This window comes from Xenia sp. Carnegie-2017, unplaced genomic scaffold (genome assembly GCF_021976095.1).
Source record: "Xenia sp. Carnegie-2017 unplaced genomic scaffold, XeniaSp_v1 HiC_scaffold_22, whole genome shotgun sequence".
Lineage (NCBI taxonomy): Eukaryota > Metazoa > Cnidaria > Anthozoa > Malacalcyonacea > Xeniidae > Xenia > Xenia sp. Carnegie-2017.
The window spans coordinates 12,357,771-12,374,074 of record NW_025813485.1 but is presented as its reverse complement, the minus strand read 5'-3'; the positions used below and the strand labels follow the sequence as shown (position 1 = coordinate 12,374,074).

Genomic DNA, 16,304 nt, shown 5'->3' with positions numbered 1-16,304 from the left:
TATGGCAAACGGCAGCCAGAAAATAATTAAATATACAGCAGCCAGTTGCACAGCAAAGTGGCCCTACTGTATATTCCTTATGCTGTGCCTATGGCGAACAGTTATCATTGACGAACCGTCAACGATAGCTGTTAACCGGCAGCAAAAGTATGGTGGTCACCGTTTTTGCCTTCTCCGCTTGTCGTCGCGGTTCGAAGCTCACCCGTCTCCTCGTGATTCTACACCTTAGTAAGTCCGTTAAAGTCAACCTGCAAGTGAGAGAATCGTATGAAAGATGAAGGACAGTGCTGTGTTATGGAAAGAGAAGATGGGGAGAGGTGAAAGGTAGAGATGGTTGCTTGAAATATCACTTTTATTTTTTCTCAAATTTTCGCATGAAAAATTTTGGCCGAGTGTTGTACCCGTAGTTAAGTGCTTTGGAACTTATATTTAACCCTTTTCTTAAGTCCATTTTAATAAAGAACGATTACCACAAAACGGTCTTCAACCAGCAGACAGGCACAATGAAGTTTTACGCCCGAGCATAAACCTTTTCGATACAATGCCATGTTGGAATTTCTATTTTACTTTTTCATTAGTGCATCTTAATAAAAGGCTATTGCTGCAAAACGAAAGTATCATACAAGTATCAAACCCAAAGATCATGCAGTGACACTGAACCATCATTTCACTAGACTAGCTGACCATGGATGTGTGCAGCTCAAAATAAAGTAGGAATTAGGGCCAATTTCTGCTTTTCGGTAATAAATATAAATAGGGCGAGATGTATCAAATATCATTTTCAAAACTTATTATTATAAAAGTTTTAACTTTAGTGTAATCATCTAATAACGTTTGAAATGAATATAACCACGAAATCTTCAGTTTATAATTGTAGCAACTGTTGCAGCTCCTTTATAGAATGAAAGCGCGAATGGTTTCGTTACTAATTTTTAACAATTTTGGCGAGCTCTCCTTGACGATTTGTTATCATCAAAAACCACAGGAACAACAATTTACTTTAGCTGTTGGTAGCGAGAATATTTTCAACAAGTTTTTTCGAGTTCATAAATACCATTTCTTGTTCTGTAGCAGTCACAGATATAATGGCGATCTTGATTTTTTACCAACACGTTCTAACACACCTGCCATCATATGAGACGTCTCTCAGTCATCAGCAGAAAACTAATGATACTCGTCTTGTAGTCCAATTATTGCGCCGACTACTTTGTGTGCACCACCAAAAATCTTTTAAATACGTTATACTTGTTGGTTTTATGAGGTCTTATTCAACTTCGTATAAACAATAAGTGTTTACCACGACGCCTCGTAGTTCATAAGTGCCAAAAAGCTAAAGAGAATAACATTTTAGTGAATGGTGATATGCATATCATTCTTTGTTTGTTCCACATAATTGTTTTGAACAAATTACCGGATGTTTATTAAAGCCAACTGTAAAAACAGTACGTCTTGTTCCTTAACAAAAGAATTATGTTGCCCTCATTAAATATACACAAAATGCAAATGACAATTGACCATTGTTTTATGGTATTATGCAAAGCATCAAACAATGAAATTTATTCATCCTATCAAATAAGGCAAGCCTATCTTGTCTGCACAGTCATTTATTCAATAAGTTCGAGGAAGTAAGTTTTTTCCGAACCTAACATTAAATAGTCGAGATCATCGAGTTCTATAATAACTGGAGCGGCTAAGTGGACTGGGACCTGACGCCAAAAAAATGGCTGCCAATGGACCTATTTTTTGGCGTCAGCCGCTAATTAAAGCCGTGTTTGAGATAGCCGCTCCAGTTATTATAGAACTCAATGGTCGAGATGCCTTTAAATGTGAACTATTGGCTAAGGACATGCGCGTCATAGTGCTGATTCACCACAGGACAATGCTTGACACTGTGAAAACTTTTTTCAACTTGTTTCTTCGTATAGAAAAATAATTGCTTCGAATTCAATGTTGAGACGAACAGTGGCCAAACGTCTGATTGCGAACAAAAACAATTTGCACTTGATGCATAAAACCACCCACTATGGGATTCTATGTGATTTTGAGACGCTGAATTATAATTTAATGTCATAAATATGCCTACTTTCACACCAAACATCGAAAATTTTATGATAAAATGTTAAATGTTTTAGAACAATAGTACCACTTGCAACAAATATATCAAGGAAACGTTGTCATTCACTATTTACTGTATGAAATATATCAATCAATGCATATAAAATATGGAACTTCTTCAAAAGTCTTATATAAACTGAACAGAGTTAAATTATATCGAGTGTCAAATGTCCAGTATTCGCTAAACAATAAAGATCAAAACATTACCATTTCCGCTAATTGTACTGTGTTGTTGTACTGTATTGTATCTATTTACGCCGTCCTTTTGATTTTCCTCTTCTATGAAAAGCAGCCGTTGAGCCACGACCAAAACAAACGTTCTTTGGTATCCTTGAAAACACATAACAAGGCTTTCCTGTCAATAACTCTTTTATTACCTTTCATACGTTGATTAGTGGAGAATAATTTTTAATACACCACCATACATTTCAAACAATTCAACATGATCATCAAATACTATGCGAAAATTTTTACATATAATCACATTTACTATACCTTCTTTTTTCGTTTAGAATAATTTCCATCTTCTCTGGAGATGAGCTAAAATAAAATAAGGCAACAGACTGAAGTGGGTTGTAAAAAGACAAGCTTGGAGTATTTTTGTGAAAAAATGTCTAAACTTTAAAACCCGGCGCAGTTTTGTTTAATATGCAAATATTTGCTAACTCCTTCCCAGGGCCCTTTTTCTCTTCCCTCTAACTGTAGGAAGGATGTAGAAAAGGGATTGATTATCAGCTATAAAGACAGAAATCTAAAATTGGGAGAAATTCACGTAATAACAATTGGAAAACTACCACACAAATAGTACAGAATCATTGAAGTATATAGGTTCCTACCTTTGCATTTCTGTATCAGAAACCAGATCACAGGTTGAATTTGAGCTCTATAAGTGGAAAAGAACAAACTTCAAACAATGATTAACCAAGAATTAAAGGCATCCATATTGCAAACAATGATAAACCAAGAATTAAAGGCATTTCTCATTTCTGGATAACTACGTTTAAACTTCAGCAGTGGAATATGCAAGAATAGCTTAATATGCACAACACGAGGTGAAAATAAAGCCCGTAAAACTATCATATTACGAAAAACATAACTATCTGATTCACACCATATCAATGGTTGGTTTCGAAGTGTCCATGGACTCCGCAGATTCGGTGTGGAGTTTTCTTTGCTTGCGTGTAGGTCTGTTGAAACGAAAATTCGCCGGATATTTGTGGACGGTGACCAAATGTTCCTAGTAAAATACAATAAGGCACAAAAATAAAGGCTCGTTCTATTCATTTCAGTGATGTATTTAGTTGTCACATCACGCGAGTGAATGTTTTAGGCTGGCTATCCTACAGATGATGCCTCCAATTTAGAAGTGGAGTTTGACTCCATTGGTGTCATACGTACCTTTCGTTCGCCATCGTTTGAAAACTTATCTGGGCAACTCTCGACAAGACATCGATACTAAATGTGCAAAGAAACATATAATTTTATTGGATCTACTTACGCCGAAAGTAAACTTGAAATTTTTAGTTGTGCAGGACTATGAACTCGGAGAAGAGAGTCAAAAAAGTTTGAAAATATAGTATTGCACAAAAGCTTTATGCATGATAATTTTGCATGAAAAGTGCGATAGTCACGGATCTAGCTACCTACAAGTGTATTACAAAATTACCACTTTTAAACAGTTGGTTGAGTGATGCTGAGCCAATTATCTTTTATGGCTTTCATTACACAATGTTTCTTCATAAGCATTGTTGGAAACTTTATGTTATTTTGGTGAAAAGACTAATCACGTGAGTTTTTGTTTTTTGTGATGAAAATTATAACGATGTTCGTACGTTGCCTATAAGCGTATTTCCTTTGTTATAAAAAATAAAGCAAAAATATCAATCGGAGAGTGTGAGTAAATTAGGAAACATTGAAGAAACATTTCCCTGTTTCCGAACGCATTTACATTTTGTGATCTTGAATAAATATTGTGCATATTTTTAACCCTTAATGGCTAGTTTGCAATCGATGTCAGCTTCTTTTTTAACTCACTTGCATGGATCTTTAAGCAGAGTCAAATGAATTTTTAATGAATTTTTAATGCTCATTGAAAAATTCCTGGTTTTGCACGCGAGAAAAACATTTGCTGGGTTAGACCAGTCCAACAAAATGGCCAGTATTAGACAGTTAAAGTAACATAGTTGGAAGAACGTTTTTACAATAGTAACTCCTTGTCATAGAGTTTGTTATAGTTTGTTTGAGACTATCGCAATGGAAACTCGTGGTCAGAATTTTGGGAATCACAGGGCTTATAGTTGGTAGGACAGTACATAATGGTAACTTCTGGAAATATCATATGTTTATAATAGGCAGTAGGGAAAAATAGACCAGTCCAACAAATATCAAAATCTCACAATAAGTTCAAATGTGTATAAAAACATGCTTGGTTTGCTTACTGTGTATTTTGCATTCAACATTAGCTTAAACAGAACATCATGATTTTCCAATATATGGAGGTCCAAGAGAAAGTTAGATGGAAACGTTCGACGACATTCAGCACAGGTATTTCTATGGTAACTGTTGTAGTGTGCTTCATAACTGAAAACATCACAGGAAATAACAAAAACTATTGTGTAAAAAGTCAGATATAATGTGGAGAACACAATACAGTTTATTCATCATCACTAGTTCAACTATTTCACAATCAACCTCATCCTAAATTGCTTATAATTTATAAGTTATACATAGAGCAATCCAAATTTGAAAAAACTTCACATGTAAAATGTATGCAAAACATACCTGGCAACACTTCCAAAAGCCTTATGACATCCAGCTAATTCACACACAATCTGTTCACTAAATTGGTGGGCAAAATCTGTGGTTTGAACCACATTTAATGTAAATTTTGAAGGGACAAGTTAAACAAATAACTAAACTAATCAACAGTTTTCACCAAGAATACAAGAAGCCAACCTGATCTTTTAGTTCTGCTATGTAAATATGCTTGTGTTCATTCATTAGAAAAACAGCAAAAAAATTTTTAAAGATGAAAAATTTGAGCTGGCTTCTTCACCACCATTAATGAACATATTGGGTCTGATTTTGTTTTTATACATACCTTTCACTTGGATCATCCCATTGAAGATCTTCTGTGGGAAGAAAAATCTGTTTTGACAGCACACCACAAAATATGTCCCCATCCTAAAGAAATGAAACAAGAACTTTTACTTGCAAAATCAAACACACATTCTATTATTGAATACATGAAATACATAGTTCTGGATCTGTAGTTATATTTTGGCAAATAATCAGTGGCAAAGCCAGTTCAAGGTAAATGGATGTTATAAACCATAAAAACTGATTTCAAAGGAACTTAACATGCAAAAACACGCAAACGTGAATTTTTACCCTCTAATTATCGAGCTGGTTTCTACATATCATATGCATTAATACATATCGACAATATTGTAGTACAAATAAATAGATAACAAAATAATTAATAAATGAACTGCCAAGATCATGTTCATACGTTTAATTACGTCATGAGTTCATATGACACTAAGGAATACACTTCTCTCTAAAGTACAACACAGAAGAACTGCTAATTCAGTTATCACGAAAAAGCACAACTGCCACAACACAATTTGAACATCTAAAAATACCTCGAAGAACCTATCCCCAGGAAGATAGGAACGTTTGCAAGGACTAAACGACCAGCACACACCAGTGTTTATTTCTGTATCAATAAGAGACGTTATACTTGAGTCCATAAGGTTAGATTTTATGATTTATGAGTGTAAAGTGCACAGTGGCAAAGGACGCCATCTTGCGGTGACCATAAGAACTGCGGGCACGTACAACAACAAAAAATTGCAGAACATGTAAATCAACGACAAGACATGAAGAAAAAAGCAATTTGAGCGAGCTTATGGTTAGGTGAAGGAAATTAAACCGGCTAATTTTTTCGTAGAATTGATATTAAAGTTTCAAAGTTTTTGTCAGTTGCCACTTATATTATATGTCACATTTGTTTACTCATCTTCAAGCGGTATGTCTTGAATGAGTGCACTTCGCTTCGAAGGCTCTGTCTCTACCGTGATGAAATTAACGCCAAAGTCGAGTAGAAATTGCTTCGTAGAGCGTGAGAAAGACTATAAACAAGTTATGATTTTATGCATGTTCAGTTTACAAAGAGGGTGGAAACGGACCTCGCCCTTCATTTAGATAAATGGTCTGCCTAGCTAGATCGCATGATCACAATAAAATCAGAACATCAGACTTTCTTCTATATTCAATTTCAATTCATTTACTACGCAGATACGCATTACGGTTGTAGCGACAATTTGGCATACGATGCATTTTCAAGTCAGTTCTGCAAATATGCGTTTCTGCCGAAAAGATGTCAATATGACATATCTTTCCCATCTCCTACCCTCCCAAAGACGTCAGTTCGAACAGCGGATAGTTTGTACGTATGCATTCATTGTGTGATCGTATGTATGGGTTTATTGCATGATCAGATGTATTTGTTTATCAACTGCGTACATATTTTTTCCCATTGGATTAGTATTTGCTGTCGTATTGGATGTGCACCTTTATAATACCATGAGCTTTTGAGCGTAGACGTAATACCTGCAAGCCTCATCCCTTTCCCCCAGAAGTCATATTAACGTCTTTTATCAGATACTTGTATAGTTCACACTTTTCTAAAATTAACTTGTTCGTTTTAACACGACGTTATAACTTATACTAAAATATTATCAATAAGCTAAACATTGTTACGTCTTTTGCACCCAAATTTGATAAATAAGATAAGCAACGATCAATGGGGCAAGAAGTAAAAGCAGCAACTTGATGATTCCCATAAATCTAAGAAAATAAAAAGAATGTTGCATACATATGCAAACAGAACTTGACTACAACTCTTTAATTTGGTGAACGAGTTACGATTGCCAATTTATCCCTAAAGCCATAACCTAATAACCCTTTGATTCTGTTAACCAGATGTCCTACCAACTATAAAGTTGTGATACTGGCTACGAGTTACCTAAATTAGATTGTCCTACTAACTATAAGCTATTAATTCAGGCTACGAGTTATCTTTCTGAACTCACCAAAAAAAGTGACACGAGAGGTACCATTGTGAAACTGTCCCACTAACTATAACCGTACAATAATGGCTACGAGTTAACATAGTTAGATTGTAATAAAGTAAATGGTTTGAACCCGGGAGTATCGTTACATGTTTGTAAATGTAGATCGTCCAGGTTGGTATAGTCCTGAGAAGGACTGTTTTTGTTGTTGTTGACTGACGTTTCGACAACCTTGGCGGTAGTCATCTTCAGAGTCAAATGACTCTGAGGTACTCAAACATATAGTTAGATTGTGCTGTCAACTATAACATTTATGCGCTGATTGGTCTATAGCTTTGTTTGCATTAGCCTGTGCTAACCGATCTGAGCTCAACCAATCAAACCAATCAAAGAGAATTTGCTAATCAATCATGAATACATTTTAGAAGAAAATTTAAGACTTTTTTTAATTCGTCTGTTTTGCCTTGTTGTTATTTTAAATAAAAAAAATAAAAGATGTTTTTCGTTTTTGCTCTGGCCTATGCAAACCTCGAAGACGTTTGTGAGAACTCCAGAACAGGTGCAACCAGTCTCAGGCTTGCAATGATTAGCTCTCAAGTTCTCCCAAAGGTCTCCTTGGTTTGCACAAGCCTGTGCAAACACAGTAAACATCTTCTATTTCTTAAATGATACTAGCCACGAGTTACCATAGTGTACTGTCCTACAAACTGTAAGCCTTTGATTTTGGCTACAAGTTGCCCTTCTAGGTATCATTGTGATACTCTCAGACAAACTATAACCATACGATAATGGCTGCAAGTTGCCATTGTAAAAAATGTTCTACCAACTGTAATAAATAATTCTGGCTACGAGTGTCTATAGTGAAATCGTTCTGGCGAGTACAATCCTATGATATTGACCACAAGCTAGCTTTGTAAACTGTCCCACCATCTACAACCCTAATATACTGGCCACAAGTAACCATTTTGAAATTGTCCCACTAAGTACAACACGATACCATGCCAGAATACTTACGATGAAGGTTCCAATTTGATCTCCTTCACGATTGCATTAACCATATTAAATGCAACAATCTATATAGAAATTTGAAACTCAGTCTGTCTCGTGTCAAAATAACGCAGACTATAGGCTTAAGAATCATATTTCACCATTGGTGCGATTGTAAATAGTGGTTTGTTTCTTTTGAACAGATTATGAACTTATGTGAAGTAGCATTCACAGAGAAGCACAGTTTCAGAAACTCAGTTTGTGGGTAATAAAGCATTCACCATACATAATATTGTTTCCACAAAAGCTTAAAAATCGCCCATGCGACAAGATTGGTATGTCACTTGAAGCGCAGTACTTTAATATACCAAAATAGATCTCTATTTATGCACTACATTAGATTGCAACTAAGAAAGGTTCTTACGTTTATATGTTTGTCAAACATCAAAAATCTCAATGCGTTTTCAGGTGAAGTCAAAGCTAGCGGTTGGAAAGTTACTTCAAAGGGGTGATGTTCAACAGAGCATGAGATCAACATGAATTCTCTTCACTACATGTATTTTTCACCAACATGGCGGACAAGGAAATCACACTGTAGGCATGAGCGCGAAAGTCTATAATAAAACCAAAGATATTCATACCTTTTCTTGTACAAGTTGTTCCTTTAGTTCACAGTCAACACCTAAACTGTTAATGGTATCCTTTAAATTTTTCTTCAGTTTAACCGCGCTCTTTGTAAAGAAAAAGATTAGAATTCATTTTATAAAGATATTATCGTGTGGTCTGACCAAATTTAATGAATGTAAAATTGTCGTATATGCTTAAGTTGGGATTGGATTTTTTTGGATTTCCATCAATATTACACGTTTTATCTACCTTTCTGTCTACGTTTGTGTCTACCTTTATGTCAATCCATTTGTCTACCTTTGTGTTTACCTTTGTGTCTACCTTTATGTCTAACTTTTCGTGTACTTTTTTATCTACCTTTGTGTCTACCTTTTTGTCTACCTTTTTGTCAACCTTTTATCTACCTTTGTGTCTACCTTTTTGTCTTCCTTCTTGTCAACCTTTTTCTACCTTTGTGTGTAACTTTTTTCTTCCTTTATCTCTGACTTTGTGTATACCTTTGTGTTTACTTTTTTCTACCTCCATATGAACCTCTGCGTCAACCATTCATTCTAACTTTTTGTCAATCTTTACGTCTGTCTTTTCGTCTATCTTAGTTGTCTCAACCTTCTTGTCAATTGTCTAGTGTACCTTTCTGTCTACCCAGAATCCTATATACACAAAAACCTTTCAACCTGAAGAGTCAGACATTGTGTCCCGTTTTCTCAAAGCTCACACTCAAAAAGTGGGTTTTCAAAATCATGTTACAATCATTCAAAGACGGCATTTTCACTCCTCTCATTGCTTGATTTGATATATTTTAGCAAAAATGTTGCTGTTGCTGGAGAAATGACTTCGCCATTGATAAGAGCAAGCGTTAATTTTATGTCGCATTCAATAAGGCAGCTCTCAGAATATGTTTGGAATTTTTATGAGTAGATGAATAAACGCCATGCAGAAAGCACTTGCGTGAAAAAATGTAAGGAAACAACAAATTTCCTACGGAGAACCTATAGGTCTTATTAGGGACGTAGGAAGATTGGTAATGGGGATGTGACATACGCCATATGCCTGTTATGTTGAAATCAATTGTTTTCTACGGATGATAAGATGCATATTGTCCATGCTCTTTACATAGGACGGGAAAATAAACGCACGTCGTAGTATACATGTTATATTTCAATAAGACATAAATACGCCCAAAATGAAATAAATACCTCAGATTTGAACTCCAATGCTGATGTTCCTAAACCATTTTTTAAACGCAAGGACTTCGTAACAATACTTCTTACAATCTATACGTGGAAAAGTTGTTTGAGTTAAAACTATAAGAAATCATGTTTTAAAGCAACTAGTTGTAGACTCAATGGCTGTTTACTAATTACGGGCCTGTAGGCTAAAACAATGTTAATTGCTCGTAAGGTTTCAACAGCGTAAATTATCTAAGTTAAGCACATTCAGCTAGCAGCCTAGCCCGGAAAGCAAAAACGTTCAAGTCCTAATTGTGTCCAGATACAACGGGCGTTTCGAAAGCCCGGAACTGTAGGCTAAGCTTACTCAGCCTACTGGATAATCCGCCACTGAGCAGACGTCGTAATCAATTTGCGTAGTTCGATCTTCTACTTCACAAAAAAAACTTAATAAAGATGAACAGAGAGCCGCAGTATATATCATGTTTACTCTCGCACATATGTTTCACAGTCAGTCAATAAAAGCCTTTCACCAAGGGAGGGAGTTCCCTGTGTGCACGCAGACCCCCAATACGTACAAGAGTCCATTTTTCAAAATATTAACAGAAAATAAGAAGAAAACAACAACTTAAATTGTCTGGTTGCATTAACAAAAACGGACCCAATGTTATCGAGCTTCATCACGTGGTTTTTTCTCCGGCTGAAGTCTCATTTAAAGCGCATGTACCAAAAACGTGAACGTCATTTAAAATGCCAATAACATCGTCAAATCCGTTTTTCTAAATTATGCATCCCCTTTAAACTTTCTGGTTTCGGCTAAGTGTTAGATGTTGGCACTTGGAGATTAAACTGCAAAACGCCATGCACAATTTTGCACAAAAATGAAAGGAAATCTGTTTATCTTCTCGTGGATATACTGTTCATCCATATACTGCAATTATAGCGAGTGGTCTAACTCTTGTCGCCGATAAAAAATAACCACATCATGAATGAACAATTCAAAGTAGAGGAATCAGAAGCAAAGTTAATTCAAAAAATCAAATAATTTAGATTTCAGCAAGAAATTAAGAAATTTTCAAAAACTGTGTAAAAATCAAAATAATTTATCATATATGCACCTACCTTACCGCCTGCCATCAAAGCCAGATAAAAAGTGTGACTATAGGTAACCAAAAGCATCGGGTTTTTTTCGACAACTGCGTGAATATGGTCAACAAAATCCTTCTATAAAACCGATAATAAGCTGATAATTTAGTCAGAGAAACATAATTTTAGAAATGATATAGAAACGCAGAAAACTTTGTTCACATTTGGCAAGCAAATAAGATACCATACCTTATTTACTCAATGTTATAAAAATCTTAATGAAAACTCTAATGAGAACTTTATTATTTTCTTACAGTAGCGGGACTTGGAGAGACCAACGAAGACCACTGCTCACCATAATAGTAAAGTAAATCCTATAGCAAAGGAGAATGTACAGTTAAGATTGCTTTGCGATAAATAAGTGAAGAATAAAGGAAAAGCGATATGTTACTAAATTTCTTTCGCAATGACAGGGATTGCACTAGACCATGCATAAGATGAAAATATAAGTAATCGAAAGACGTCCAGAACGGAACCGAACGTCCAATGAAATAGTTAAGAACAGAAAATTACTTTCAATGACTAGCATGTACACTTATAGTAGTACTTTTGTTTTTTATGAAAAATAACTCATACAAAGCAGGTCACATTTAAAGGTCCATCACCATGTGCACACCACTTTAATTAAAAGATGTAAACAGTATAACAACTATAACTAATATCATGAATGCTAATCCTATCAATTGGCGTGACAGGTACCTCTTCGAAAGCTTTCTTTCGCAGCAGTCCTGGAATATACAGGCACCACAACCGTTCGTGATCTTCTATTGAACAGGTAAAACAAGCCATGAGTTATAACGCATAAAATCCATGAAGTTGGAAAGTTATTGGATACACCATGTTACGGGAAATAGCGTTTGTTTAAAAATCCGGACAGTTGAGGTGGGGGCGTCTTCGTAGGCTCCCACCACCATCTATACAAGCACAAAAATTAAGAAAGGGTGTATTTTATTGAATAGATGTTGAATAGCTGTTATGATGCAGGGAAATGAAGTCCACAGAAATCAATGAAAAATGAGCAAAATCAGCAGTCAGCACTGGGACAACATTCAAAACTTGACAACATGAGCCCGCGACATCAATTATTCATAAAGCGTTCATTTTCTTCCGTACGTCGCTAGTTTCATTACCGGCATGCATGACGACCCCATTCACACAAAAATGTTTGAATACTTATTAAGATTGTATGATTAATACTGACTAATTTCAGTGGCGAGTCTGGACTATAGACTTATGTTAAAGTTGACCTTAACGCGCTTACTTGCGTTAAGTGTCTAGTGGTGAAACGAAATGTACCAAATGTACAAATGTGAGCAATGGAGGGGGTGATGAGAGGGTAGTAAAACTTCCTCATAGCTTGGTATTTTATAGTAAAACATAAAACTTGACACTCCGCATGAAGTAAACATTATTTATTTCAAAAATTACAAATCATAAATGAGATCGTGATTAACCGTTCATTCACGTCATTTAAATGAAATGAATAAATTTTCAACGCAAAATTGTCAATTCACATAACGCGCGTACACCATGGTTCAGTAGAGGATTGTTAAGCTGAATGTGATAGGCCTCTTTGAATAATAATAAGGACCAATTGTTAGTTACAATCAATAATTTTACAGTTTTCAAAAAATATATCAACTAAACTAATAGAATATTTATAATCCACACTTTGGTTAATTGAGGTAGCGAGAAATTTTATGTGCACAACTTTTATTAAGTCTACAGCCTTCCCTATGAAATACAGAATAAATAATGTTTATAGAATAATAATGTTTACTTTATACGGAGCGTCAATTGTTATGGGGCTAATTATAATACGAACAACGCTTTCAAACATCGCAATGGCTAATTAAAGTTATGTATGGAGTATAGAGCTTGAAAAGTGGAAAAACACGACAAGAATTTCAAACAACTAACTTACTTATGGCTTTATCAAACACGTAAAATCAACATGCAAACCAATCAAATGAATAAATCTCTATTTTATTCCTATTCCATTTAGCACAAAAGTTGGTATGTTATAATTAGAATAACCAATGGTGAGGAAAAATATGCTCGTTTATTTTATATTAAAAAGCATCTAAAACGTAGAGGTTAACGCTTAACGATAAAACGTTGTTGTCGTTCCTGCCAAAGCAAGCTAAATTCTCAATTGGCAAAAAACAACCTCAATTGAATGGACGTTGAAGTAGAAATCGAAACCAATTCAAAAATGGATGCGGACATAAATGAAGGAACGAAGGAAGGATGGAACGAACGGAAATAAATGCTTGACAACGATAAAAAAGGAATCTTCGGGAAAAAAGCAAACGGAAGAAAAATAAAAAATAATGAGATAAGATAATAATCAGATAGGATGATAATCAGTTAATGGCAGGGTCATGTGACGAGGAGAATTGAAGTAAGGGAAAACAGAGTAAAGACCGAAAAAAACGATGACTTGATCGCCTGCAGAAAGATGATTAAGCCCTTAATAACTGAGCGCGAGGTCTTTACGGAGAAATAATGGACCGTGGTGTTTTTGTACAGACCGAACCCGTAGGGCGAGGTTTGTAAAAAAAGACAGAGGTTCGATATTTCAGTAAAGACTGAGAAAGCGAGGTTATTAAAAGGTTTATTATATGGCATTATTCGACGTAAACGAAACTTGCTTTCTTTCGTCTTTGCTGTTTTGTACGGTTGGCTTTCACTTTTTTAGTTTTCGTCAGTAAAAAAAAATAACGTTTCAAATTGTATCGTCTGGATAGTTTAACTGTCGTAAATGATTTTTTGTTTCTGTTTTTTTTTTCGTTTTGCTGTTTGCATTACGAAGTTTGTTTGCATTTGACTGAAAAATTACGCGTTTTGGACCGTGGTCGATTACAGGAAAATCATGGACTGGCAAAAAGTTTCTGAGCCAATTAAAGAGGGCTATTTAGTCGGAAGTGACGCTTGCCATATAATAAAAACAGATTGTTGCAATGAAGAGGAAAAAAAGAACCCAACAGCCTGGGATTAGAGATGTATCACAATATATTATATTTAATTACATAAATACATAAAAAATACTTGCATTGAGTTCATAATGAGAAAGATATCAAAACATGTAATAACAATTACTTACTGTGATAAAGAATTTCCTCCTCAATGGCTTTGAAAATAAAGTAAAAGTTTGCTATGATTTTCCTCTACAAAGATATGTAGACACACATAAAAAGAACAATTTAATGGCTAGACAATGTAAAAAGTGCAAATAGGATATTTCTTTTCTCACCCATAGTTTTCTGTCAGTGGCAACAAAAAGAAGCTTCAAATTGATCTGTAGTTGGATGTTTCATATGAAATGATAAAATGTTGAGGGAAAATGAAGAAGAGCTAATTAACAAAGTTGAAAGGTGGAATTGAACTAACAAGCAGCATATGACCTTCATTTGTGCATTGTAAATTTGCATTGTACATTTACAAACATGTAATATAACTTTTTTATTTATTATTTAATGCATCATGAATGAATTGGAATGAAAGCGTCTGTTTGTTTCATGACAAACAAAGATAATCTGTTCTCCTTCTTTCATTTAATACATCAAGAAACAAATAAATGAATCCAAAACTTTTACAAGTTTTTACAATGATATCAAATACTTTAAATTGAACCCCACTTTCAAATCCTAAAATATGAATTTTGAGTCATTTTGGATAGAAATCTGTTCAAAATATTTTTTAATATTCAAAAATTTTATAGTTATAAGATTATCAACAGCGCACTTGCAAAATGATGAGCAAGCAAATGTTCACTAGTTTTCAAATAAGGTTTAATGTTGAAAATGTCGCTAATTCTCAGCCTTTTAGATTCCTTTCTTTTTTCAATGACAACAATAGTATTTCACTCTCGAGTTGCCTCATGCATTTAAACTGACAAAATATTCATTTAAAAGCTCTGCCTAGCATGTCCTGAACAGCGACATTCCTTGTAATAAGAAAAACATTTTCTTTGATATTAAGGCAATCAGACAGATTTCAATTGTTGTCAACTTCAAAATTTCAACTTCAGTAGGAAGACACAAGTGTGAAGTCTCTAGTCGATTTGCCTAATTAGAAATATTGAACCTATTTAATTTTCAAAATCCTGTCTTTCCAGCTATGTAATCAACCGGTCTACCCTGAGTCCCTGACAATGCTTGCAGTTATACGGCGATAGCCTAGAGAGGCTAGCCAATTTTATTACAACACAGAATATTTACGTACCAATTTATTGCTTTGTTTGTGATTTGATTCTGTTCTCTTAGATAATTCGCTAGACAAATCGGCCATGACCAGACCATTCCAGAAGTTCATATGTTTTGAATGATTTGAAGAAATTCTTTTGGAACAACAATTTTAATGTTTAGATTGCAAGGTCACAATTGCAGCCATTTTTAATTGTTAGAATTACTTCATGTAAAGTTCCGCAACTAACTCGTGAGCTAAATATAGTTCAACGATAGGTATTAGGGGCTTATTATAGTACAGATATTATGTAACATAATATTATAACTAAATCAAGTTCAACATGTATGTTTTATTTATATATTATTACTAAACGTGAATGACTAGCTCCACAAAAATGGCTACCCATGATCACGATTATATTCATTGATTTTCCAGCTGGAAGTTAGCTTGGCAACAAAGCAGAATGTGGCAAGCCCAACTCTACGACTTGTATCTTTTCGAAGACAATTATCAATTAAATTGAACTAACGCCACATTGAGCCTTTGAAAAGGTACCTTTCAAAACTACCAATCAAACATTTTTAAAATACCGTTTCAGCAAAACAAATTCTTGGTTAAAACGTTTAACAACTGGTCAGGGTACAAATATGGAATGTTTTCAAAAGTCCAAACTTATTTTGCAAAATTAGAGCAAAAAAGAAGTTTTTTATTAATTCTTTACTTTGGTGACGCCTACACGCACAGGGTTTCCAGTTGCTTAACCAGGTCACAATTATTAATTTTTTAGAAATTGATTATTTTTGCAGCGAGTAAAAACAGAAAAGTTAAAACACTAGGCTAACTATTCGGGCGGGCTACACACTCCTGCAGTATGTCTTTTTAGGTTTGTTCAACATAAAGTGTTACATGTTTGATGTTTCAGTACGTCCAAACGAAGATCCACGGTTTCGCTGTTTCATAACATATAAGTTAGTATATAATGGAAATGACTGCA

At 34.8% G+C, this 16,304-nt stretch overlaps 2 protein-coding genes across 6 annotated transcripts; both read right to left on the bottom strand.

Moving 5' to 3' along the window:
* Positions 1 to 775: 775 nt before the first annotated feature.
* On the bottom strand, positions 776 to 5,924 carry LOC124445477 (zinc finger protein 511-like). 5 transcript variants are annotated; one of them, XR_006948169.1, is made up of 11 exons: positions 5,760 to 5,924; positions 5,216 to 5,298; positions 4,897 to 4,953; positions 4,554 to 4,695; positions 3,514 to 3,570; positions 3,227 to 3,352; positions 2,952 to 2,998; positions 2,611 to 2,655; positions 2,323 to 2,445; positions 1,412 to 1,455; positions 776 to 1,330 (listed from the first exon to the last, which is right to left on the bottom strand). XR_006948169.1 is itself a non-coding variant. In XM_046996203.1 (10 exons), the coding sequence occupies exons 1-9, from the start codon at positions 5,865 to 5,867 to the stop codon at positions 2,364 to 2,366; spliced, it is 747 nt and encodes a 248-aa protein (XP_046852159.1). In that variant the 5' UTR covers positions 5,868 to 5,924; the 3' UTR covers positions 776 to 1,330; positions 2,323 to 2,363. The 5 variants fall into 5 exon arrangements, 2 of the variants coding, with proteins under 2 accessions (XP_046852159.1, XP_046852160.1); XR_006948171.1 differs by having other exon boundaries at positions 4,897 to 4,972; positions 5,760 to 5,905; XR_006948170.1 differs by lacking the exon at positions 4,897 to 4,953.
* A 635-nt stretch (positions 5,925 to 6,559) lies between these two features.
* Positions 6,560 to 16,220, bottom strand: LOC124445479 (heme oxygenase-like). Its single transcript, XM_046996205.1, has 10 exons — positions 15,347 to 16,220; positions 14,376 to 14,420; positions 14,226 to 14,289; positions 11,819 to 11,883; positions 11,374 to 11,433; positions 11,096 to 11,197; positions 10,001 to 10,078; positions 8,819 to 8,908; positions 8,205 to 8,263; positions 6,560 to 6,966 (listed from the first exon to the last, which is right to left on the bottom strand). Exons 1-10 carry the CDS (start codon positions 15,434 to 15,436, stop codon positions 6,876 to 6,878), a joined length of 744 nt encoding a protein of 247 aa, XP_046852161.1. The 5' UTR covers positions 15,437 to 16,220; the 3' UTR covers positions 6,560 to 6,875.
* Between the last annotated feature and the right edge of the window lie 84 nt (positions 16,221 to 16,304).